This window comes from Sarcophilus harrisii, chromosome 6, assembly GCF_902635505.1.
Source record: "Sarcophilus harrisii chromosome 6, mSarHar1.11, whole genome shotgun sequence".
NCBI lineage: Eukaryota > Metazoa > Chordata > Mammalia > Dasyuromorphia > Dasyuridae > Sarcophilus > Sarcophilus harrisii.
In genome coordinates, this window is record NC_045431.1 from 196,344,034 (window position 1) to 196,371,999 (window position 27,966).

Genomic DNA, 27,966 nt, shown 5'->3' on the forward strand with positions numbered 1-27,966 from the left:
CAGGGGCCAAACATAATGATTACTTAGATAACTTAGAAATATAACCAGCATGGAATTAATTTTTCTTTTAAAAAAAAAAAGAAGAAGAAGAATATTAGCATTTTGGTCTCTTTCTGATGAGGAAAGCATTGATGGAGGCACAAATTCTGTTCTGGCTATAATATCAGAACATTTTGAAGAGTGGAAAAACATAACTACTACAAACTCAACCTGCAGCCTCTCAAAATTATTTTCTTTAAAAGAAAAAAAAAACGCTTTATTGTTGCCTTTTGTTTTAACATCAAGCTTATTTTTATTTGTATCACTCCTTTTTCCCTGTCCAATAAACTTTATCTTATAGCAAAGTGGGGGTGGGGGGTGGGAGTAATTCTGCATAATAATTAATAAATATTTAGTTATGTCTAAATAGGCAATATTTCATACTCACTCTATCTCATCTTTATATTGAAAAGATTGAATTTCAACATAGAATTTTCACAAGATTGAGCAAATAGTGAAATACAGCTTTTATAACTTGTAAGTTTATTCATTATTAAATTCAAACTATTGTTGAAAACAGACCTAGAGTTGCTAAAACGCTATTGTCATAATACTTACTCTTACACTTTTTCTTTTAAAGTGGTTTTCCAGGTTATCCTTACCCACCAGGTGGACAGTACCCTCCAACCACAAGTTCACAATACCCTTCCCAGCCTCCTGTGACCACTGTTGGTAAGTAGCTTTGAGAATATTTATTTTTTTGTTTTCTATTGTATTCTATAAATGGCAATTTCATGTATGGGTATGTCATGAATATTTTTTTTTTATTTTTAATTAACTTTTTGGTAGAAAGTTTCAGGGATAAATGATCTTTTTTAAAAATAATTTAATTTTTTTCATGTGGATCAGGCACCTAAAGGAAATGTTACAAATGTATAAAAACATATTTTGTGTTAGGTGTTTTGGAAACAACATTCTGAATTTGTTGGAAATATATTAAGAATATAAGATGGCACTGATTACTATTAGTAAGGAAAATATATTAAGAATAAAAAGTGGCATTGGTTAATGTGGGTGAGTCAGGTAAGAATTACTTAACACTTAACAACAGTGAGAAATTTTAGTGAACTTGTAGAATTTTTGTATGGTGTTTTTAAGAAATACATTTTATAGCCTGATATAATAAAAATTGCTTGCAACACAACTTTTCTTTAATTCAGAATAATAATAAGTAGGTTTCCCTGCCATTGTAGTTTGTGAATATGTTAGAACTGGTAAATATATCCGAACCTCTTCTTCTGTACTATTTGTAACACAAATGTGTTTTAGGCATTAACATTCTAATGACAATGTCTTTTTTTCACTTTTAAATATGATCTTGTCCTTGCTTCACTCATTTGTTGTTTTGTAGCATAATTTAAAAGGACTGGTAGGAATTATAAGGTAAATGTGAATTTAAATTGCATCCTCAACACTGATTCATTGACCTTAGCAATACTCTTATGCTTTTTTATGGGTTTTTCTTCAATAGGCCTATACTTTCTCAATGTGAGTATTCCCTATTCCAACATGATCACAATCCTTCTATATTTTAGTAGATGGTCTCTCGAGAGTTTTGGTGGACAGGCTATTTGTCATCTTGCAGTTAACCTGAAGATGAGTCTCTTTGTACTTAGATGGACTGGTTCTCATACAGCAGATGTACAGGCTATCACTAAATACTTATTTTTGGAGCCTTTCTGATTTATATTTATATTCTGATGAAATAGCCTTTGAGAACCAAGAGTCATTTGTGACATAAGTCATTGAATTTAGGATATTGATCAAAGATGTTGATCTGTCTAATGAAATATGGTACTTGATAATTAGCAAATTGTTGATAATCGCCATTCCTTTTTTGAGATATCAGTACAATATTATACTGTAGCACTTTTCATTTGGGGAAGAAAAATTATCTCTGCAAACCAAAGGGCTGGTGATTGGGTGGTATTTCTAATGTGAATGAAGCAGTATTTCAGAAACAGATTAAAGCATTTGAAGTAGGAATTTTATTTTCCAAGAGTAGGAGTTGAGTATTTTAAAGGTTAAAACCAATTTAACCTTTTTGTGAGAGTTGGGTATGGTGGCATATGTCTGTAGTCTTTGCTACTAGAAAGGCTGAAATGGATGCTTCATTCAGGAGTACTGAGATGAAGTGAGACTAAAGGTGATTGGTGTCTGCACTTAGTGTAACATTAGTCTGGCAAATCCTTTGGGAGCCACTGTTTTATTTTGTAAGTCAAAGCTCTCGTTCCAGTCAGTAATGGGGCCATGGCCACAAATTGCTGCTGTACTTTCAGAATTGGTGAGGTAGGGAAATCCAATCTCACCAACAAAAAAAACCCCACAAAACAAAAACAACTTATTTTGAAAACAATTTCAAATGTCTTTTATTGCATTTATTCTTTTCATTTTTTTTTTCTGGTATTTATTTCCTGTAATTTTGTTGGTCCATTTTTTTCTGATATCTATTTCTCTGGAATTTTTGTGCTATGCTGTGCATAGCAAGTAGTTAATTATACCTTAAAATTGATTGAATAAAGAATAGCAGAACTCTGGAAGCATATTTGGAATATTAATCACAAATAGGTGATACATTACTGTATGTGCTTGATGTCATGAAAATAGTCATTTTTAGTGCTTGCTAAAACTCAGCGCAACTTATAGTTGATGGTATATAGATGGAGTCATTGAAGATGCCATAAGGCATATCTGTTTTTGAAGGACCTTGTCCTGAGGTGTCTGTGGTTGCTGGATCTCTTCTTTTTATTATCTAAATCAGGCTGTTAAGATTACTACAGGGTTTGCAGTCTGTTATCTTGAGACAATAATAGAGCTGACTGTGGAAGCAGGCTTTTGGACTCAAATGTCGAAGGTTCATTTCATGATCCTGTCCAGTGAAGTTTTTAAAATGCCTTCATGGAAAACCAAGTGGTTATTTTTAGCTTTTATATTATTGCCTGAGCAATAATTTCCCATGAGTTGAATTCATACATTTAGAGAACCAGCTCTTGACTTTGTAGTACAGTAAAAAGTTGGCTGAGCCGTGAATGCGGATGTTTAGTAAGGGAGAGTTATCACGCTTGGTGTGATGAGCCTGACTGGACAGTTGGAATAACACTTTTAATAAATTTGTTTTGTTCTTTAGGGGATGGGGAAACTTATCATCTATGAATAATCTTTTCCCCCAAAAGCCATTGTAAGACCAAGTGTGTTTTAGGACATCATCCTTGCAGGTGACTACCAAAAATGTATTCCACTGGAAGATCAGCCATAAAGGATGTGGAACTTGGATTACTTTCCTTAGATTTTCTATCCAGTGCAGGCATTGTTTACCAGCAAAGGCATCTGAAGGAAGGTAAACTTTTCTTGATACCTGTGGATGAAACGTAAATAAAATTTAAGTTTATGCTTCTCCAGATTATGTAATGTATTTTTTTAAACAATGGGATTCTTTAAAAATAAAAAGGATTGGGAATACAGCTTTGCCAAAATATAGAAGAAAATAAAATTATAAACTTAGCACTACTAGACCACGATCACATTAAAAGGATCTGAGTTCAGGAGAAAACATTAATACTTGTTTGTGTTCTCTTAATAGCAGATGCCAGAAGAAAGCAGAAGCAGGTATGGATTTGTGGTCATTCGTATGTTTTCTGGGCAGAAAAACGGGCACTCAAGAGAAGCTTTGGTCCACAGCTGGGCATTCGAGTGGAGGATGCCAAACTCCACTGGCTAGGAAAGAGTGGCATGATGTGGGATCAATTAATACCCACCTTGATTCATGCACGGCGGCATCTGCCAGATCCTGATGTGCTGGTGATACACCTGGGTGGCAATGATCTGGGAGCAATAAGATTGTTGGATATTATGATCCGAATTAAGAAAGATTTAGGATTTATCAAGCAAATGTTCAAGAACGTCATTATAGTGTGGTCCAACATTGTGCCCCGAAAAGCATGGAACCAAGAAAAACCTCAGAAGGTTATGTATAAATGTATGAAGAGGGTCAATCTAGAAATGAGCAACTTTATGAAGACCATTGGAGGATGCGTTATCAAGCACGACACCCTTGTACCAGCATCTCCAGGTTTATTCCATCTAGATGGTGTCCTTTTATCAGAGAGTGGTACCGATGTCTTCAACCTGGATTTGCTTAGTGTTTTGGAAACTCTGATTTAACTGAGGGAATTTTGGGGGTGGGTGGGAGGGGGAGGGAAGAAAGGCTAAAAGGAGCACTTCTGGCCTAGGAACCTGACCCAAAGTAGGAAAATGTTTGGACACCTCAGGAGGAATTCCCACTAAACAAGGGTAACTTTTGCCCTTGGAGAGACTAGTATGCCTACATCATATCTAAAGGGACAGTTTTTTTGGACTGATCTAATTCCCTGAAGGGATAGTGGCCAAAATGGCAGAAAGCATTGATTTCTCCTTTGTTACAGTGGAATGCTGTACCCAAATGGAAAGTTGTGTTTTCTAACAGGACCTGTTTGATATGATTTTTTTTTAATTCCATTTCATTTCTTTTTGGTGTATGAAGTAATGCTTGTAATTTATTTAAAGAGTTACTGTCAAATAGGTTAGGCCTCATATTTTTACATACAGATCATTTTGGTATGTCCTGAGTTAACAAATAACTGGTGTTGGAAAACTATTTTAAGTGTCCTGAAACATATGGTGTCTATTTTTTATAATTTCTTTTTGACACTAAAAAAGAAAAAAAGTTTGTTTCTCTACCATTTGTTCTCTATTCCAGTTGCATAATTCCCCCTCCCCTGTTTCTGGCATAACTTTAGTGTACTTTGGGGTTGGGCTTTGTTTTGTTTTGTTATTTACCAGTATAACAATAATGGTATTTAAGCTCTGGCTATAGAGTATTGAGTAGTCACATTTGGTTTTTTTTTTTTTTTTTTTGGATCAACCCTATACCATTTGTGTCTCCCATAGTGATGTTTTTCATGTGTTTCACACACATTATATATGTAATTTCTCTAGTTAATAGGCCCACAATTTTGGTTTGCTTTTTGAAACTACATTACGCTACTAAAGATTTCTTACATAGTGATCTTGATATCCAGTATTTTGATTTACGCTTTCCAAGGGAAAATTTTAGGGCCCAAATCAAATTTTACTTTCTGACTATATTAAAATCATTTAATTTAGCCACAAGCGTTTAGTGCTGTGCTAACCAAAATCATACTTGTGAAATGGATTGTATATTTTTTAATGTACTATAAAAGGTTTAAACAAAATAAAACTAATTTTAAAAAGAATTTAAAGTATAGCCCTTGAAAACTCTTTCATCGTCTAGATTTTATTGTAAAATAATTTGTTGTATTTTATTTGTTAATTTGCCCCCCTATTTAGTGACTGTTGGAAAATGAATAAACTGCTTTCTTAGTTCAAGGAGATAGAGTAGCATTATAGATGGTGCTGGCCTAATATAATTGTTGATATGTTTAAACTTTTATGCAGAATTCCTTCTGTCCCCTTCTTACTAGGGGAGCAAAAGAGAAAATAATTTGAAGATAGTTGTACTTTTTTTTTCCCTTACCATCTTCTCATCTCAAAATAATGAGAAGGTGACCTGAGGTAATTGAAAAGAGCACTGAACTTTGGAGTTAAAGACCTGAAATCAAATCCTGGCTCTTAAATTCTGCTTGTGTGGCTATGTGGGGGAGTCCCTTACCCTTCTCTGGATTTCCATTATCTGTAAAATGAAGTGGTTGGAATAAATGATCTTTAAAGACACTTCCAGCTCCAGTTCTAAATCCTGTGATCTTGTGAAGGGAAAGTTTGTCTTGCAGGAAATCTGGCATATGAAAGTGGAGGGCAAGTGTCAAAAGAGTGGGAATCTTTTGGTCTCATCTTCAGTTGAAAGCATAGAAGCATTTTACACTTAATTTTGGTCCAATTTCAGAAGATTGTATAGATGACTACAATCAGTACATATTTCTACACTTCAGACTGTTGTAATAGCTGGTCTATAATATGGATACAGTGTGATTTTGTGTGTGTGTGTGCGCGCGCATGTGTGTGTGCTGAGGCTGCTTATTAGTAGTGAGAACACTGCAATAGTATTTCTGTTTATGCTCAGTTTTTTGAGTAGTCTTTTGGAGAATCCTAGCATTAGTAGTCATCTGGGAAAAGTTTTTAGTAACATAATATTCAATTGGCAGCAGCTATGTTTAACACATGACAGGGTACTTTGGAAATATCATTTTAAGTAGTATGTCCAGACACAGATATGCCTTGGCAAAGTCCATAAATAGTACCACATTTGGACATATTTATGTGAAACAGTGATTGGATATTATTTCTGTAACTGTAATCTAAAATTAAGAACTGTATGGCCTTTACACTTTGGTTATTGTGTGGTTTGTTGATATATACATGGCTTGGAACAACATGGTCTCTGGGCTTTCTGCAGTAAGATGTTGTAAATAGGAATTTTAGCCCATTGAAGTGGATACTTTGCAAAAACTCCATTTTGAAAATACTATATTTTCTGAATAGATTTTGAAATGTAATAATGTAATTTTCAAGTCACTTATGATGGCAAGTAAAGTAGTAAATGCAGATGAGTAATTTTTGCAAGAATCTGAGAAAGTGATTTTTTTTTTCATTGTTAAAACATTTTAAAGTGTCAGGATATGAAGGACTATAAATGTTATAGTTGAATGTATAGAAATAATTGTCTGTTTTTATTAGCTTCTCTAGAGGATAACATTTTAGTAAACATTATAAGGTTTTCTTGTGTTTGTTTTGTCAAATGGCTGTTCTTCCTTCTCCAACATTCTTGGATATAATGAGTTTGGCTTACAGAAACTGTTCTTCCAGGATGTGCTACCCCACACATGCCGGGGTTACACTAGTGTACACACTCTGTGTGTGTATATATATATGTCTGTGAGCTTCTCTGCAGTCTTTCAGACTTCCTTTGGGAATACCTGCCTCATCATCAGGGTAAGTAGCACTTTCCTGTAATCTGGGGGAGACTCAGTGATTCAAAAGGGAGTGAACGTATGTATAGATGCTGCTGAGGTGGTTAAGTACCTAAGCTCTTTTTCTTTAACAAAGTTGTTAGTTTTACAAAATGAAAGTGACTCAGTAGTCATACTTAATTCATGTTAAAGTGTCTTTGTTTTCATATTCTTTTTCAAAAATGAAAGAAAATGGGGGACCTGATAATGTTGGTTTTGTGATTGAAATAAGGTAGTTGAGCCACATATCTCTGACTACAGTCAATTTATTGGCAAAGTTAGCAGGTACCAATAAAAAGAGTCGTTTTGTTTCCCCAGCAAGCAAAAAGACCTCAAATGGCAACAGACAGCGTTTTTGCAGACAAAAGGAGCATTCAAAAACTAGAAGGCAGCCTCATAAATGAGGAAAATGGCATGATTGACTATAAAGTCAGAAGATATCATAGATGTAAGAGGCAATATAATTGAATAGACATCAGGAGAGCAGGACTAGCAACAACTCTTCCTTTCATCTTGTTGCTAAGAAATTGCTGATTGATTGACACCATCACCCCCATTCCACCTTCTTCAGACTACGAAGATAATTAACACATTTAATTGTGCAAAGATAGAAAACAGATTTTCTTAATGGATCAAGGACAGTTGGTGGTATTGAGATAAGATTTCTTTTCATTAAAAGTGACTTAAAGATCAGCTGAACATTTGAAAATTGGTCATAATGAGAAAACTGAACTTTAAAATTTATGAATTTGTCAGAAGACAAAATATTGTGAATTTAGGTGGTTATACAAGATGATGGTGGTAATACAGAATAGAGTGAATTACAAAATGAAATCAGTATCAAATTTATTTTCTCAATTCCACATCATTATTTAAATAGTAACAGATTTGTTTCTGAGTTATAAGGTGAATTTTTTTTTTCTTATATAGAAAAATTGATTTTGTGTGAGAAGAGCCATTTCTTAAGACTGGGGCCTTTTTTTTTTTTTTTTTTAAAGAGGAGACTTGTTTCTTTCAAATTCTTTGTTTTTTTCTTGTTGAGGCATCTAAAAGTTTTTATTGGTCTTTTTCATAAGCCTTTTTGACTTTGATATCTATTTTCTTCACTAGAGTATACATTTGCATTTTTCTACTATGAGTACTTTTAATGCTATACTTGTCCAGAATTTCTGCACTTAACATGATACAATTTATTATTGTCTCTCCCCCCCCCCTTTTTTTTTTTTTTTTTTTTGCAAAGTTGTTGACTTTTCTGTTTCAAATTTTATTATATCTGTAGAGAAACATTTTTAATGCTTATAGTTCCAGGAATTTTTGTGACTCTAAAATCAGTACTTTGATTTCGTTGTGGGAACAGTTTATGTATATAGTAATGGGGGTCCAATAAATACTACTTCTCTTCAATTAAGAATATGAAAGAATTTACCAGTTAAAAAGATTTTTGTTTTGAGTTCAAAGAGGTTTCTGTATAATGGTCATCCTCTTGTCTTTTATTTTACTTACCCCACTCCCAAACTTATAAAGAGTAGAAAGCTGACTATAATCTTGTTTCTAAGCAGATAATTAATTGCTTGCTCATTTGGGATTATATTTGGCTGCATGGATTACTATCCAGTTTTGATATAGGCAAACAGTTGTAAATTGTAAATAAGTAGATCTACTTCAAATCAAGCATTTTTATCAATGCCCTATGAGCCAGGCACTGCGCTAGAAACTGGTGGTACAAAAATGAAAACCTCTGCTTTCCTTCAGGAGCTTCAGTGTACAAAGAAAAATTTAACAAGAAGGTGTATACAAAATAATTTGTTGAGAGAAATGAGAAATGGGTGGTAAGCTCACTTGAGGAAAGTTTTTTCTTTTTTTTAATTACATGTTAAAACAGGTTGGGGGGGGGGGAGGTTTTTGTTTGTTTTTTGAGTTCAAAATTCTGTTTTCCTTTCCCCCAAAAGGGTAAGCAGTCAACAATATATGCATTCATGCAAAATGTTTCCATATTGGTCCTTTTGTACAAGAAGATTTGAATAACAAGAAATAGAATGAAAGGAAGTGAAAATTAGTATGCTTCAATCTATACTCAAACACAATTCTTTATCTTGTATTGCTGAGAACAGCCAAGTCATAGTTTTTCACTGAACAATATTACCATTGTTATATATGATGTTCTCCTAGTTCTGTGCCCTTCACTTAGTTCATGTAAGTCTTTCTAGATTTTTCTGAAAACATCCTGCTTATATCATTTCTTAGAGCACAATAATATTCCATTACAACAGCTTATTAAACCATTCCCCAATTGATGGTGATTATCCCTTCTACTTCCAATTCTTACCCACCACAAAAAGAATTGCTATAAATATTTTTGAACAAATAGGTTCTTCTTGGGGGGCGGGGGGAGGTGTCTTTGGGATATAGAGCTAACAATTGCTAGATTAGTTTTGTTTAATAGTCCATAGGGCATAGTTCCAAATTGCTCTTAGAATGGGTGGATTAGTTCACAATTCCACCAACAGTACATTAGTTTTTTCACTTAACTTCCAATATCCAGCATTTTCTTTTTTTTTTGGTCAGATTAGCTAATCTGATAGGTATGAGGTAGTACCTCAAAGTTGTTTTAATTTACTTTTTCTGTAACAATAGTGATTTAGAGCATTTTTTATATGACTATAAATAGCTCTGAATTGTTTGACTAAAAACTGCTTTTGAGTATTTATCAATTGGGGAATGACTTTTTGTATACTTGTATATACAAATTGTATTTTTGTATATTTGAAATATGTATAGTTTTCAGTTTGTATATTTGAAAAATAGGCCTTTATCAGAGATAACTGCAAAAAAAAATTTCTTAGGTGGTGTTTTTCATATCATTTGGGTTGCATTAATTTTGTTTTTGCCAAAATTTTAAATAATCAAAATGATCTACTTTACATTTTGTAATGCTCTATTTTTGGTTTGGTCCTAAATTTTTCCCTTTCCCAAGAACTGACAGATAAACTTCCATGCTCTCCTAATTCACCCTTTACATGTAAATCATGTGCTCATTTTAACCCTATCTTGGCATATGATTGTAAAATGATGTTCTATGCCTAGTTTCTGCCATACTATTCTCCAGGTTTTCCCAGCAGTTTTGGAACATGATCTGTGCAAAGATAGAGCCAGGAAGAGGAAGGACCATCATGTAGAGAGACCCTCAGATAGGGTGGTTTGATAATCCATTCATGGATTAGGAGTGTAGGGGGCAATCAATCTGGAAAGATAACTGTGAACAAGTCTTTAAAATACCAGAGGAGTTTGTTTTATGTTAAGGACATTAAAGAAACTACTGGATCTTATTGAGCAGAGATGTGACACTGGGGATTTCAGAATGTTCATCCAGCAGCTGTATAAAAGTTGGACTGGCAAAAGGAGAGGCTGAGGGCAGAGAGACCACTGCATTAATCCAAGTGAAACTGTAACAGGCCAGAGGATGATAGGACTTCACCCTGTCTAAATAGGAGACAGGCAGGTGTTGTCAACAAACATTTGTTAGCACCTGCATTACATGCCTGGCAGCATGGTCCTCCAAACCCCTGCCCTCAAGGAGTTTATATTCCATTGGGAAGACGGTATGTGTCTGGGAAGATACTAGTTGAATATAACATTTTGTTAGGAGAAGGATGATGTTAGCAGCTGGCAGGATCTGGCTGATGACTCATATGTTGTGGACCATTGAATGTTGCTGGAAAGAGAAGAACATAGCCTTTTTACTTTTGTTGAGAAGTGGGAGATTGGGAAATTACTATTTAGTTATTTTGTATTTTCTTTGGGGGCAATCATTTTGTGGATACAAAGTTATCTTTTTGAAAAGAGTTTGTCATTGGAGATAATTATTATTTTATGATTGTTGTTGAGTGTTTTTGAAGTGCCTATATTTATTTATTAAGTGCTGAGTGCTAAGGATATAAAAATAAATCTGAAATAGTCTCTGCCCTCCATAAACTTACATTCTATAGCAGAAATGACATATACACATATAGGTGTAAATAAATATGTGAAATAAATATAAACAAGGACATTTGGTGAACTAAAAAGAGACAAGATTAGGAAAGATATTGTGTAAGAGGGGTGCATTTGCACCCCTCTTTGAAGGAAACTAGAGATTCTAAGAGACAGAGGGGGAAGCACCATATTCCAGCTTGCTGTACTTTCTGTACTAAGGCAAAAAGATGGGAGGTGATAGAGCATGATATGTCAAGAGCAAAAGAAAGAGTTGCTTCTTGCTCACATTGCAGGAAGCAAGGGAAATACTGCATAATAAGGCTAGAAAAGTAGATAAGGGCCAGGTTGTAAAAAGCTTGAAATGCCTGACTGGGGCTTATATATTTGATGCTGAAGACAAGAGGGATATTTTTAGAATTGTTTGACTAGGAAAGTGACACAGTCAGATTTTTCCCTAAGAGTATTACTGTATTGAGAAATTAGAAACTAGAGGCAAGAAGAGGAATTAGGAAACTGTTGTAGGAAAAGATGATAAGGACCTAAGTTAAGATGTCGGTCAATTGCCAGGAATGTTATGGACTTAAGATTTATAATGCTTGGCAATTAATTGAATATATAGGCTGAGGAAACAAGAATTAAAAATGATTCTGAGATTGTGTATCTGATGACTGGCAGAAGGTGAGCCCTTGACATTGCTAGACTTGTATCTTTGATTAACATCACAAAAATTCCACGTAGCCTACTCTGTAATAGTCAACAAATTTAGTGTTTGGATCCTAATCTGACCATTAAGTAAAGTTTTGGTGTTAGACAAGGTTATTCACAGTCATCTGGTACAAATTGTCTTTCTGATGGTTACTAAGAAGAAACGGTAAAAGGTCACTTCTGAAACCCAACCCTGCAGGGGGAAAGGTCAGTCATTGGATTATGGCACTGTGCCACTGCTTTTCTTAAAGTCAAAGTAATGAAATGTTTTACTGCATTATTTTTCTTATCTATGAATAATCTTTTAAAATGGTGGGTTCTATATTTTAAACTCTGAACCATAGTTTTTCTTTAGGTATATTAGAGAGTTCTTCACATACATCTTATGTGAATTTTAAAATACTTTTTGTATTATTCCTTTTATAAAACCAACATAATAAAATGTCTAGTTCTGGTTTATTTCTCCCTCCTCTCCTCTCCTCCCCCCCACCCCCCAATGAACTGAGACTTTGATGGGATAAATAAGCTGCTGCCTCGAGTTGATTTACTGTATATTCCTTTAGTGGTATGATGATTCTGGTTTTCCATTTTTAGATTAGATATCAGGATGGTGCTAATAAAGTAGAATTTTGTTTACAATCAAAGAAATGGGCAAATTTCACTATTTGCATGTGAATTTTTAAAATTTAGCAATAAAAATTTTTATAGACCCTCTAAGATAGATGTTGACAAACTACCAAACTACCAGGAAGGCTGAATCTGACCTGCTACTTGTTTATGCAGTTGCAAGTCAAGAATGATTTTTACATTTTCAAATCAATAAAAGTTCATTTATCAACGTAAAGGCTATTCTTAGTTGCCTCATCCCCTGGTCAGTAGTACAGACTAACAGTGTTACACAGAGATCAGGTCAGAAACTAAAACCTGTTTCTCATTTAGTAATATAAGAATGTCGAATGGCTTTGTGAGTCAGGGTATGTAGGGTGGTTGATCCTGATGTGGTGGCATATCCTGACAGAGAGAAGTCGGAGAATTCCCAAAGTAGCACAGCTAAGTAAGATGAAGAGAGATGTCTGAGTTGAGCTCTCTCCTAAAATGGAGTCTTGGAGTTGATGATTCCATCTTCTACTCAGAAAGGTAGAAGGGAAATGACAGAATTCCAAGACTGATGTGATCTTGCAGAATGATGAAACTATCCCAGTAATGAGCCTCCTAGGTATGATAGACAAGTCAAAAGAGTCCCAAAGTAGTATATCTAGATAAGAAATGAGGCTAATCTAAGGTTTTGTGTTACTTGCCTTTTCCCAGATAGAAAGAGCCAAATTAAAAGTTTTTGTATGTCATGGTGGGGCAGTGGCAGCAACTTCATCTCATTCACCCATACTTGAAGCAAGAAACTATCATGTTCCTGTCAAATAGGCATATACTTTCCATTTCATCATATCCAATGATGGAAGAATTTAAATTACTTCTTGAAGTATCCCATCCCACTTTTTTTAAGATATCTATGATTGGTAAGAAGTTATTCTTTTTATATTAAACTGAAATCTTCCTCTCTGAAACTTATATGCACTCCTTCTGTTCCTATCTTTTTTTGGAGCCAAGTAAAAGAAATCTACTCCCTCTTATGTTGATTTGATCTTTCTTCTAAGCAAAGTTATCACCCTATCAACAAATAGTGTGGTAAAGTACTGGATATAGAGTCAGGAGATTTGCATTCATATGATTCCACTTGTTAAACCTTATACAAACTCAAGTTAATTTCTCTGAAACTTGGTTCTTTCATTTTTAAAAAATGAGTTGTGAGAAATACTGTGCAAAAGTGTTTTATGAATATGAATGGTTATTATAACTAATTTCTATACTATCAGCCTATCTTACTACCCTTACCAGATGAGGTATAGGCTTCCTTAGGCATTCCAGTTGTGTTGTTATTATAAGGTTCTCAAAATTGGACATAGTCCTACATATGCGGATTGACCAGAGCAGAGTGCAACCTTCTTCTATGCACCTTGTTTAGTGCAGCCTAAGTTTGCATTAGTTATGTTTGGCTATTGTGTACACCCACTTATTTACCTTTGATCCACTAAAAGCATCAGCTGAAAGCAGCACAGGATTTTCTTTGAATGTGAGCTCATCTGAATTCAACCTGTATCTAAATAAGAATTCCTTTCAAAACATCCTTGACAAGTGATCATATAGCCTTTGCTTAAAAATTGCTAGTGAGGGGGAAAACCTACTTTCTCTTTAAGACTTAGGTTTTTCCCAATTAACAGTTGTTGAGCTCTGCAGTCAATTTTTTAGAAGTATTTAATATAGGATTCCTGTTAAGTTATATCTTAGTATACTTAGACCTTTTTTCTTGATTTTTAAAGTCTTTTTCAACAGTGATTTTGATTTTATCATAGTTATCTCATCATGTCACATGCAGATTTCCTTTTCATGCCATGTATTTCATCTTCATTTATGACATTTTAATACACAGAAAAGTATACCAAATTGAAACAAAATCTAAGTTAAATTCTTCTCATTTTCTGAGTGACTCTTGAGAAAATTATTTCATTCTGGATCTCATTTTTTTTAATAAAAATCAGGGATTTGGATTAGATCCAGGTTAAAATCTATGTTATTATTAGTCAGTGGTTTTTTGTTACAAAGCTTCTTAAGCTCTTGTTGTATAACTGGGAGGTGGGGGGAAAGAGAAGTTTGCAAAATTATTAGTAAATGTTTGATTTGTATACCTGTCTTATATATATACCTGTACATCTGAAGTCAAGTAAAAACATTGTGGGCAAAAAGGGGTCATGGATGGAAAAATGTTAAATGGCTACATACCAAGAACAAATTCTTGGAGTATTTTGCCAAAGATTTTGGTCCAAGATATCATCTATCCATTTATTTCCATTATTTATGTGTGGTCTTAGAGTTCACAATACACCTAATTCTATCAGATTGTCACCACATCTTCAACAGAACACACTATAAAGTTTTTTGTTCTTGATAGTCCAGCTTAGATTTAAAGCTGGAAGGGACCTTAGAAGACATCTAAAACTCAAGTAGAAAGGATCTTGGACATAATTGATCTAGAGAACCATGAAATCCAAATTATATTTTAATCTAGTTGGACAGTTTTATTGGAAGAGAATCAAGAGTTTGGTACTTCGGTCTAGTTCAGCCACCTCAATTTATAGAGAAAACTTAAACTGAGAGATATTAAGGCACTTAGACAAGGTGCTTTTATTCTAAATCCAGCACTTTTCCCCACACTTTTGTGTGGACACAAAAGATCCTATCATGGGTACTTCTGGATATATAAATTGATAAAGTATTTGTTAGGACATATATCTTTTCTCACAGGCAGGAATCCTGTGCTTAAGACTTTATGATCCTTTATTAATCAGCTTCATTAAAAACTATGATGAATGGCTTATTTTTATATATCACGTTAGATTTTATGAAGCACTTTTGAGTGGAAAATGTTTCGTTAAGTCCTGCTAATGTCTAGATTTATGATAATAAAGTGTCTTTTGAGTTTCTTGGGTTCAATTGAAACATTATAATGAAATGAGAATCATGTGACAAAGATTTGCTTTTGAATGATTTCAAAAGATGATATGATTTGATACTCTGAATAAATTTAATATAGATGAACCAGTCATTGACCAAGATAAAATGTCCCCTTCAAGTGAATTCTGAAGAGGAGTATTATGCTGTAAGGCCCTAAAAGTGAAATTATAATGAAAGTCAATAAGGAAATGACAATACAAAATGTTCACTTTAAGTTTTCTTGAAAGTTGTGTGTTAAGTGAGTTTGAGATTTAATGATAAACAAAATAGAGAGCTTCTTCTGATGTGTAGCCAGTGCTTATAGAACAATCTATGGACAATTCCTTCCTCATCTTCTCCTCCCCCCCTCCGCCCCAAATCATAGTTCAAAATATTCTACCATTTCGGGAAATTTTCCTTTGAGGAAGATCTATTTGGCATTCCTTATGAATTAGTAAATTATATATCTATGGTACATAAATATCTTCAATTAATGACCATACTGAATTATTTTAAAAGGGAGATTATAATCTCCTTTTATAATCATAATATTTAGAAGAGAAAGACACTTTTCTCAGTAAATACAGATTATAAAGTTTGTAAATAGGTTGACACATTTATTCAATACTTTATAGTACATATAATACTTAATTTTTCTTCTAACTCCTTCACATTTTGCATATACTTTGAAGAACCTTTTGATCTTATGATGCCAAATTATTGTAATTCTTAGGCCTAATTTCAGCTTTCCAATAAAATACCATTTCACAACTAATATGAAATTAAAACAGAATAAAAGTCAGGCACAACTTAAGCTTCTTGAGGTCAAAGACTTTTTTAATTGCAGTTAGGATTAAATGACTTGCTCAAGTAAGTGTCTGAAGCTGGTTTTGAACTTGGGTCTTCCAGGGTAGGGCTCTATCTACTTTACCACCTTGTTGCTCAAAGGACATTGTCTTTTGTCTCATTGTGGTCCTCACTCTCTAAACTGTCAGCCTTACATAAATTAGGTGCTTCAAAAAAAAAAAAAGTTTATTATTTCATGGAGGACCCCACACACATACCTTCCTCAAGGCCCCTTATAAATTTAGTCTTTTATTTTATAACAGTGATTTTGGACCCAAAATACATTTGGGGAAAGTAGCCATCCTACAATTTGTCTTAAAGCTATGCACAAAAAAAGAAGCACGTGTCATGAAAAGAACAGTTGCCTTACAAATCAGGAGAAACTCAAGTTAAAAACTGATAGTGACAATATACAATAATTTTGTGACCTTGGGCAAGTATTTAATCTCTGAAACACTTAAAATGAATATGATAATTTTTAAATAGCTATCCCATGGAGTTTATTGTGAAGAAAATATTTTTTGACATATAAATGCTGATAGATTTTCAGCCGAACTTAATTCAAAATAATGATCCTTTAAAATATAACTTTTAAAAAGAACTGGCTTTCTGCTCATGTACCATAATTCACCTTTCAATTCTACTAAATTCTTTAATTAAAAGCCTATATTCTTCAGAGCACTTTGTGAAACAGTGGGGAGAAAATACAATCCCTACCCTTGAAGAGATCACAGCCTAATTAGGGAACTATAATGTGGACAAATAATTCTATGGCAAAATAATGCTGCATGTGTAAAAGAAGTTCAAATTGTTGAATGAAATCTCAAGAGGTAAAGGGCATTATTTTGTGAGAGAGGGGGTCATAAGAGTTCAACAAACACAAAGCACCTTATGTGTGCTAGAGTTGCTGAAGATGCAAAGACAAAAATGAAACCGCTTTAGTCCCCAAGGAATTTACTTTCTGCTTCAAGAATAGAACATGTACACAGATAGTAAAAACAAAACAAGGGAATTTAAGGAAGGACCATTAACAATTGTGGGGGAGAGATCAGGAAAGTCTATAAGTAGAAGATATGGCACCTAAGGATTCTAAGAGGCAACGATGAGGAGGGAGGATATTTAAAGAATGGGAGCATCATGTGCAAAAGCCCAGAAGTGGGAGATTGCATGCTGAGCTTTTTGGATATGAAAGGTTGAAAGGAGGAATAGAGAGTTAAAGATAACACCAAAGTTCTAGGAGCATGACAAGACTGGGTAAGTGATGGCACTACTGATGGAAATAGTAAAGTCATTTAACAAGTATTTATTAAGTATTATGTTCCAGGCATTATTCCAAGTGCTGATGTTAAAAGGCATGAATAAAGGTTCTATTGATCCTTTATTTTCCTACATTTAGGTATCTTAATAATTTACAATCCTTTTCAGTGTCTTTGGAAAAATGTATTGCTCTTCCGTTAAAATTATTCTTTACCCTCAAAACTCCCAATCAAAAGTTGATAGGCTTAGTTATGGATATAAAAGAAGTTATTCTCTGAGCTATATTGAGTGGCTTTATTTTTTGAAGACCAAATTCCCCACCCATTTTCTAGATGTGCTTAGGCCTTTTCTTCCCTGGTTTTATACTACCTTCTTCTAGTATTGTCATTCATTGTTTCAGATGTTAAGACTAATAGGTACTAAAATATTATGTAATTTATTTCCCTGTCCTCTGATCATAGATATTCCACATTTATGTGCTTTTTATTGTTTATATATTTATATATTACATGTGTATGTTTTTATATGTGTTTTTATAATTAAAAGAAACTCGCTATGGTCAATAGACATTTCAATTCATCCTATATTAAGTACCTGTATTTTGTTCGATGAATTGGGATTCTTAGCTCTATGGATACAAAAAAAAAAGCTTCTCTGACCTCAAGAAGATAATTCTCCAGGGAAAAAAGGGAGTTTCAGTGAATATGCTAAAGCATAATAAAAGAAGGAGGGAACAATTTGAGCTGCAGTGAGCCTGAAGGAAGATTGGGAATCTGAAAAAGACTTTTGGGTGATAAAGGTGACTGCATAGGAGAATGCTGCTCTCCTGAATAAGGGAGGATTTTAGAAGGTCACGTTTCAAGAGGAAAATGTTGAGTTCTCTTTGGACATGTTGAGGTACATGCAGAAATTCATTTAAGTGGAAATATTCAGTGGGCTATTAAAGATGTAGAGGAGATGGGGGTTAGGTAGATACAGGTGACTCATTTTCATAGAAATCATAATTGACCATCTAGGATTTTTTTTAAGATGCCTTAAGGTAAGTACAAGTTTTACTTTTTGACTTCCAGAATTCATCTAGTAAACTAGCAGAACTATAATGGGAATAGAAAGTTGACTACCAAAGCAAGACTAGAGAATGAATAAAGTGAGTTGATTCTGAGAATATGATTGGAAGGGGCGGGGGGGTTGGGTGGTGTAGTAGGTCATTTTGAAGGTGTGTGTTCTATTTTCCCCCTCTACGTCCTTGTCTTTTTCAATCTGGAGAAAATATGGGATAGAATTCATATTATTTTCAAGTATTGAAGGGGTTTTTGTGGAGAAATAGGTATTAGATTTGTTCTGATGGTCTCTTAGACACCAGAAGTAGAAACAGTAGTTTTAGGAAATGCAGATTCAGAATAAAAAAAAATTTACTAAAAATTCAAGTAGATTGGGAAATAGTGAATTCTCCTTCACTTGAGTTCTTAAAGCAAAGATGAGAGGTATTCTTATTAAGGTATGGGATGTACTACGCCTTTGAGAGGCCTTCTAGCTCTTGAGATTTCTGTGGTCTGAGTTTGGTTACTGGAGTTACTCCAGTTTCCTGGAGGTGATTATGGTAAGGAGATTGGGATTTTCCAGGCAGGTATAAGTGATCTTGGTCAAAGACTTGCACAAGCAACTCAATGTGATACTAAGGTCCCCCAAATGGTTAGGGCAATAAACAATGGTTTCTTATCTCCAAACCACTTAAACTGGAGACAAAAAGGGTATGTATACGTACCCACAGACATGAGCAGGGACCAAATTTAATGTCAAAAGCACTGGAACCCTACCTGTGATCCTGACAGGTTTGTATCACTTTGGACAAGTGATTTAACTTTTCTGGGCTTCTGTTTCCTTAACTGTAAAATGAGAGTGGTTTACTAGACCACTTAAACCTCTTCCACTCATGACCCCTTTTTACCTGAGAAATATTTACATGATCCTCAGAATATAGGTATCTAAATCAAACATTTACTCATAATCAATTTTGTGACCTCTACAGTCAGTTAAAAGACCCCCTATATGAGGTTGTGATCCACATTTTTAATAAGCTGGGTACTACATAAAAACCTTTTAAGATCTCATAGCTCAGTATGATGCACATGTTTTAATGAATTTTGGAAGAAAAGTAGACCTCACAGCATCAAGAAGGCAAAAAGAAAAAAAATGGAGACAAAATTTCAAAAGCATTATTAAAATAATTTTAGAATTGTATAATGATAATTAGGTCTGGAAGGAACTTTACCTTAGTGATGATTGAGAGTGAATTGGAAAAGCCTCTGGTAAAAATTAAATGAAAAAATTAAGACATCTATGCCTATTGCACGTGGCATTTATCTATTTTTGAGGTAATTGGGGTTAAGTGACTGTCCCAGGGTCACACAGCTAGTAGGATTAAGAGGCCAAGGTCGGTTTTGAACTCAGGTCCTCCTGACTCCAGGGTCAACACTCTTATCAAGCCATCTAGCTGTCCCATTACAAAAGATTTTATAAGAGGGGTTTAGAGAATTAGGACTGGCATAGCACTTCATGGCAGGCTTTTCAGTGTGGTTTTGTAGGGGGCTTGGTAGCTCTTGATTCTATATGATTTCATGCCCAAGGTCTTGAAAGAAAATGGCTGAATTAGAAGAAATTTAAAGAAAAATTGATGATTCTAAGTGTGTTGGCATTAATGCTACTGTGGGGAATTCTTTTTCCTCCATAGCAAAGAAGTCTATATACTTGGGATAATTAGGTGAACATTCTTAGAATTGATAAACACAGAAAGAGGGTAGTATATGTGGGACACAAAAATGGGTATTTAGCAAGAGAAAAGAAGAATACAGGATGGTAACGGGAAAGTTTTTCGAGATAACTGAATGATTAGGTTGTTCTGAGTATTATATTCAAATGAACTACAAAGGTCCCATGAAAGAAAATGCTATCAGACTCCAGGGGAGAAAAACTGATTTAAAAAAAAAGATATTCAGTATGTTTTTTTAATATGTTTGTATCTGTATCAAATGGTGGCCTTTTCTAATGTGGAATGGCAAAAGAAGGGATAGGGAAACAGTTTAAAATTTAAAACGCAACGAAAAATAAAATCCTTGACTCAAATTGTTTAGCATCAGAAGTGGATGTGTAATAGTCATGAAAAATGACATTAAAGTATATATACAGTGTGTGTGTGTATCAACGTATCAATGTAATATTGATAAAAGTATATAGCATCACTAAGATTGAAGTATAGAGGAATGTTAGGAGGAATGAAATAGTAACTGAATTTGTCATCTCAGAATAAACTATAAGACCTAGAAACATAGGATAAAATCATATACGATGTGGACTAGTGATAAATCGGATACCTTTGGGAATTGGGTAATAAGATCCATTAAACTAAGAACAAGGCTGTAGTACTTAACCTATAATTGTGGAGTTGGATGCCTTCATTATCATTATTTTGTTGTATTTCTAGGCACAAGGTGTTTAGCAAATTTAAAGTTGTGAAAAAATATTAAGATACTTTGGAAATAACCTAAATTGAATCTGCTTATATGTATGTGAAAATTAGCTGCTGTAAACTTTCTTACAGGGTAATCAACAACAAAAGGTATTAATCAGCTGTGTGAACCTCATGAGATGGCTACAAATCTGGCTTTCCCTCAGACAGTGGCTCCTCCTTAATGGGGAGAAGTAGTGAATACCGACACTTACAGTGTTGGCATTATTGGTTTCACTATTTGCTAACCAGGAATATGGTTGAAATAAGACAATACCACAGGAAACTTGGACCACATGTAAAACACTTTCTGCTCTTTAGGGAGATTTTAGCAGCTAGAGCAGGAAAGTGAAAATCCAGAGCTCAGATGCCAAGAACAAATGCATTTTAAGAAAAAATAACTCTTATTATGGAGAAAATGTGAAACAAGGACCCAACATCTACAGAGAATGAGCCAGGAGCAAGACTCTTAAATCCTTCTTTCTGCCCATGGTACATGCGAAACACCAAAAATTCTTCCATCGTCGTTTTTCCAAAGTGCAGGAGAACCTGGCAGCCTGGGTAAGAACCAGCTTCTATGTGACAGTGACTTGGTTGCTCCACAGACCTGAGAGAATGATGGCAAAACCGGGATCTTATGATCAAAGTGGGGGCAATAAAGAACATGGATGGAGTTGGCTGAATTTACTTTGGATGACTTTAATCTCTTCTTAGAGAAGATATAAACTGATCCTTGGAAAGTTTATACTTAATGGGATAGTGTATAGTGATAGTTTGGATAAATTTTTCAATTTGAACCAAAGCTGTCTGCCCATTAAGAAAAATTTAACCTTACATATAAGAATTTTTTTAAATAAAAGTGAACGTGTTTCATATTAAGTCTATTTCATATCATTGTATATATGTAATCTACCAAATTTGATAAATCAGAATGCCATTTAAAAGCCAAGTTTTACATTACTGGCTTGACTCAGTTGAAGATAGTTGAATATTAATGCTTATGAAAAACTTTTGATTCAGGAGGAGGGAAACTATTGGAGAAAATATTCTGGGAATGAAATTTTAAAAATATTTTACTGATCCAAAATATGTAAGGAAATCTATGAAGCGTAACCCAATTTAAAAGAAGGGCTATATGGACAGAACTCTGAAGACTCAGATTGGAAATATAAACTTACTAGCTTCTCTTGGATTCTTGGATACCATTCTCTTTGTTTAGCTATCCATTTTTTGTATTTGTGTTGTTTACCAAAGATTAAGCTAGCTTTAGAGAAAAGAAGGTGGAATACTTTGTATCCACGTAAACTAGGCTAAGTATATTATTTAAAGGGCTCCTGGAAATTTTGTTTTCAGCATTCTGGCTTCTAAATCAGGTAGACAGGACCTCCATTTTAGAATTAAACTCACAAAAATGTCTAGCTTTGGTTATTCATTTTCCAGGTTTCTTGTAATAAAATATGCCTTTTACCAAAGACTGAGATGCATGAAATTAATGAAACATCTACTTACCTTCTTAAGTTACTACTTTTTGGGGGGATGGGGAAGCACATTGGAGTTGGTGTTGTTACATGTTAACATATTATTGTTGGTAATAAATCACTGTTGGGTGTTTTGGAGCGATTGATGTTCATCTGTTGTTTAAGATTTTTGCATTGCTTCTGAAGAAATTGTTAACATTTTCCTTGAATTACTTTATTCTTTTCCTCTCTTCAGAGTGCTGAGGTTCATATTCTGTCCTGAAAGGTTCCTAAGGAAGGAGAAAGCGATGTAAGGAAATAACCCAATAGTGTTTTCGTTTTATCCTGCAGGTCCCAGTAGGGATGGCACAATCAGTGAGGACACGATCCGAGCGTCTCTCATTTCAGCAGTTAGCGACAAGCTGAGATGGCGAATGAAGGAGGAAATAGATCGAGCTCATGCAGAGCTCAATGCCTTAAAGCGTACAGAGGAGGACCTGAAAAAAGGTCATCAGAAACTGGAAGAGATGGTAACCCGCTTGGATCAGGAAGTGGTGAGTAGCTTAGTAAGACTGATGCTTTGGCAGGTTGTGTCCTCTAGAAAACATGACCTTGGATCCATGAAGAATGCCATTTTATGTCATATTTATGAGTAGATACTTATGGGAAGGCAGCCAAAAAGGAGGAACCTGAGGCCCAGAGAGTTTGTGTGATTTGTCCAACATCAGTGTTTTGAGTGAGACTGGATCTTTCCAGAGAGCACACAGGGAGGTTTTAGAGATTTTCTTACTCTGTTCAGAGTCAGTGAGTCCACTGTAGTTTATATGGTGCCATCCAATGCCTTAAGCAGACTCTACCCCTTAGGCTGAAGCCCTAAGAATGTTATGAATAACTTCAGTTGGTTCCTGCTTCATTATTAATCTCCCTTTCCAGGGGTTCTGAAATCTGTTACTTTTCTACCCTTATTCCCATCCCCCTCGGTTTAATCCTTGCCAAGGTCTTTTATTGTACTCTTTGGAAGACCTGCTTTAGCCATGATAAAATTGCTATCATCCTAAATCTTCCTTTCCTATTGTTTCTGGCATCCTGCACTTGTTGTTGATACTTATCTCCCTACAGATGGCAAAGTTCCTTTGGCTTTCCAGCACTAATATGTGACTTTATTCAAGCTCTCTGACACTGTTGACTACAGGCACCATATTTGAGCCTGATTCTTCCAGCTCTTCCGATTCATCATCCCATCAATCCCTTGAGGTTGAGTTGTTCGAGATTCTGCCCTTAGCCCTCTTCTTGGCCAGATTTTATTCCTAAAAATTCAATCTTCATTCTTTAGAATTTCCAACCATGCTCTTTATTTGCCCAAGTTCTATGCTTGTAAAAGAACTTCATAAAAGACAGCTCCACTTGGATATATCATCATTAACTCATATACAACAGTCCTAAAACAAAAGTTTATGCTTCTAAGCCTGTATCATTCACATCACCACCACTCACTCACCCAGTCATCCATGTTTCTTGAATTTTGTTTTCCTTCTTTCCCACTTGTACCCAACTAGTTGCTAAAATCTGTTATTTCTACAGCTGCATTATTACCTTCTATAACTTTGGAGAACCTCCAGGCACCACATTCCTATCAGGCCAATCTTTTTGTGTAAAGCTAATTGGCCATGGTCCTACTCTCGTACAGAATCATTCTTGTTGCAGGCCAAGTCAGGTTCCTTCAAAGCTTCCTTATCTTACCTTAGTGTCACCATATGGCTACCATTTTATCTTTCTAGTCTTCTCTTAGAATTCTTTTTCCCTTCAGTGTGTTCAAACCATATGGAAGTACTACTAGCCATCACCTCATCTGTCCTTGGCCTGGCCTGTGCTCTCTCGTCTATGAAGTTTTTCCTCACTCCTATCTTGTATTCTTCCAGACCTCATTTGGTATTTTGCATTTCTGATGTTCTTATAAAATAAGAATATATGATTGATAAGAGATCTTGTTTTCATACTGTATTTGTTTATTCTCTTCGCTTAATTTTAAAAATTGTTATTGATGTGGAGGGTGGGGGTAGTCAACAGTACATCTATATTCCCACTGTATTATGTGGAAAGTACTTAGAATCTCTTGATCTACTCCATAACAAATTTTGTGCTTAAGGACTATCTCCGCCTGATTCTTCTGACTTGGGGAGTTCTGAATACCTTAAGCATAAGCAATGACTTCATGCCCAGTGTCTTAAGAGCAGCATATGGGGCTTTTTGATAAACCGTAAATCACCATTCTGCCTTACTTGGTGACTCCCTATTTATACAATGGAAGAATCTGTATAACCAGTGAAGGAAAAGCTGTTTATTAGCTTTTGAGTGAGCTTGCAGAAGTCATATTTCTTGCCTGTTCAGAGTACATAATATACATAATGTACTTAAAGCAGAGTGTTCTTTAATGAAATGAACCCTTATTGGCAATGGAAATAATGTTCAGACTAAGAAAACTTTGGTGAGCAAAGGATGAATTGAAGTGGGGAAGAGACAATTAAAATCATGGCAGAAATCCAGGCAAGAGATGGTGAGAGCCTGCATTCATGCTGCAACCATGTTACTAGAGAAGAGATATTGGGAAAGTTAAAAAGACTTGAGACAAAAAAAAAAGATGGAATACAGAGCAGAAACAACCCAATGAAGTCTAGACGACCTAGAAAATTTGGGGAAAAGAGAAAATACTGAGTCTTGACGGATCAACTGACCTCAAATTGGATGACATGTAGATCAAAGCTTCTTTGGATCTTAAGCCCATGTGTGGTTGTTTAACTGACTGACTGTGAGGGTTGTGAAATTATAATTTGTTATCAATAAACACTTGTGCCTCCATACCGAGGGTCAAGTAAAAATTTCTTGGGTGTAAACAAGGGGTCAAGTAGAAAAAGAAGCTGTGTAATAGTGAGACTTCACAATTCCCTTCCACTTCACCTGCTTCAGGAATTTTGACCAACTGACTCCCATGTGTGCAATGCCTGCCTTCCTCAGCTACATCTTCTAACTTCCTTCAAGTCCCAGCTAAAATCTCACTTTTTTTTTTATGCACAGTTTGATAACTTTTTGAGCATAGTTCCAAACTACTCTTCAAAATGGTTGGATTCGTTCACAACTCCACTAACAATGCATCAATGTCCCAGTTTTCCCACATCCCCTCCAACAATCATCATTATTTTTTCCTGTCATCTTAGCCAATCTGACAGGTGTGTAGTGGTATCTTAGAGTTGTCTTAATTTGCATTTCTCTGATTAATAATGACTTGGAGCATCTTTTCATATGACTAGAAATAGTTTCAATTTCTTCATCTGAGAATTGTCTGTTCATATCCTTTGACCATTTTTCAATTGGAGAATGGCTTGATAAAATCTCACTTGCTACAGGAATTCTTTCCCAACTTCTCAGTTGATTTTCCTGTTTCTCCTGTATGTTATATATACAAAGTTGCTTAAATGTTGTCTACCCTGTTCCATGATGAATTCTTGGTGGGTGAAGATTGTTTTGCCTTTCTTTGTATTCCCAGGCTTATCATACCTGGAACATGGTGGGAACTCTTAATGCTTCTTAAGCCTTGAACTCTGGGGAGAAGCTAACAGTTGGATGAGCAGATCTTAGCAGCACAGAATAATAACTGACTCCTTTGAAATAATCACGTGAAATAGATTAATGGCAGTTTGGGTTTTTTTTACATGAATCCCTTTGATTTTTGACATTTTGACAATTTTTTGACATTTTTTGAATTTTGACAATTATTGCAACAATTATTTCAATAAAACTGATTCCTTTTTAAAATTTACTATTTATATAAAATGCTACATTCTACCCATATTGTGAAATTATGGAAACTCAATGTAAAATGCTTTGACAGCCAAAAGTGTGGTCTTTTACTACATTAAGGTGTTTGTCCAGCATTAAGGAGGTGGCCTTCCACTGTTAACTTACTCTATTTAGGCTACTAGTTTGTTAGTCTGTTTTGGTCACATTTTGGAAATTACATAGATTAGCACAGGACAGCCTGTGAAGGGTCTAAGAGAGCTCTTTTTTCTAATAATGGAGTGGGAGAGTAGTACTCTTACTAATTGTAAATATCTAATTCTTTTTGTAAATGTTAGCCTAATTGGTACATAATTGTCACATTGTGACTTTGATCTTGTTTTCAGGCTGAAGTTGATAAAAACATTGAATTATTGAAAAAGAAGGATGAAGAACTGAGTTCTGCTTTGGAGAAAATGGAAAATCAGTCTGAAAACAATGATATTGATGAAGTTATCATTCCCACAGCCCCACTCTACAGACAGATCTTGAACTTGTATGCAGAGGAAAATGCAATTGAAGATACCATCTTTTACTTGGGGGAAGCCTTAAGAAGGGGAGTGATAGACCTAGATGTCTTTCTGAAGGTAAGCTGCTATATATATTTGTTTATCTTGACTAACAAATAGCCAAGAGCCAAAATTTGAGGTTTTGGTGCTTTAGGATTTAGGTACTGGGAAAAAAGGACCTTAACCTTCAAAGTGCTATATATGTTTCTGGACAACTCTCAGTTTAAGGTCCTTTTTTCCAGTCTTGTTCACATTATATTTTTATTTTTTGGTCCTAAGAACTGGCCCATGTAGAATTGACTCCAGGCTTATGTGTGAGGCAGTATTTGATCTTGGTATACCATCAACTGTCACATTGGGAGTAATAAGGGCCTCAAGAAAATTCTCCCTCCATAGATCTCAAGGGGATAGTTATGATCTCCAATGGACTAGTTCAGAGTTGTATAAATAGACCACCACCACTTCTGCCCCTCTCCACCCCACCATCTTGCCCCTTCTCTGCTCCCTGGTTTTGCCAAACTCACAAGACAGCTTCTCATTCCCTGCTCTGTCTGTTGTGTGATAAGGACTCTTTCTGCTCTCCATATATATACACATCTTTGACCCCAAGGGGCAATCACATATTTCTCAAAAAAAGTGCTGCTCTTGATAAAGGGACCAGTGAAAAGCTAGAAACAATGCTGTTTGTTATCAGGCTTTCTTGGTTGTTTTAAATTTCACCTCAGATCCATTCATGATACATAATCCCCTCTGCCAGACCACTGGTGGCAAGATTGCTTGGCTGCCTTTTATTAAATGGTGGGCTATTTGCATCTTACTGCGCTCAACCAGAGTGCCTTTGATCACTGTAATTCCTCATGTATTGTTTGTAGATATCACACCGAAACTTTTTTTCCCCCTTACAGCATGTTCGACTTCTATCCCGGAAACAGTTTCAACTAAGGGCATTAATGCAGAAAGCAAGAAAGACTGCAGGTCTCAGTGATCTCTACTGAATCCCAGATATCAGCTAGGGAATGAGTTCCCTATGACAACAGTCTTGTCTTCTCCTCTCTTCCTGTCAGTAGGTGCCCAGAATAAGTTATTGCAGTATCTCTCAAGTGTAAGATATTTTGAATCAATAATATATTTTCTGTTTTCTTTTAGTAAAAAGACTGGCTTTTATTAATAATGCACTTTCTATTCTCTGTAAACTTTTTGTGCTGAGTGTTGGGACTGATTATGCTGAATAAAATTTGTTGCATAATTTTCTTCTTCCTTCTGGCTTTTTCAAGAAGTGTTTTAATCCAGGAAACCTCATTAATATGCTTTCAGCCAATAAAAGCCATTACACTATC

The 27,966-nt window shown here is 35.0% G+C and overlaps 1 protein-coding gene across 2 annotated transcripts in view; it reads left to right on the forward strand.

Annotated features, from left to right (window-relative positions):
- The window catches only part of TSG101 (tumor susceptibility 101), a 78,077-nt gene extending 50,111 nt beyond the window's left edge, over positions 1-27,966 (forward strand). Inside the window, exons 7-10 of one of the 2 annotated variants that reach the window (XM_031941916.1) lie at positions 620-711; positions 22,641-22,843; positions 26,468-26,707; positions 27,535-27,966. In XM_031941916.1, coding sequence (XP_031797776.1) covers positions 620-711; positions 22,641-22,843; positions 26,468-26,707; positions 27,535-27,624 — 625 coding nt within the window. In that variant the 3' untranslated portion in view covers positions 27,625-27,966. Of the gene's footprint in view, positions 1-619; positions 712-3,619; positions 5,284-22,640; positions 22,844-26,467; positions 26,708-27,534 lie in introns of those variants that run through there. The other variant, XM_031941915.1, reaches the window with a different exon arrangement.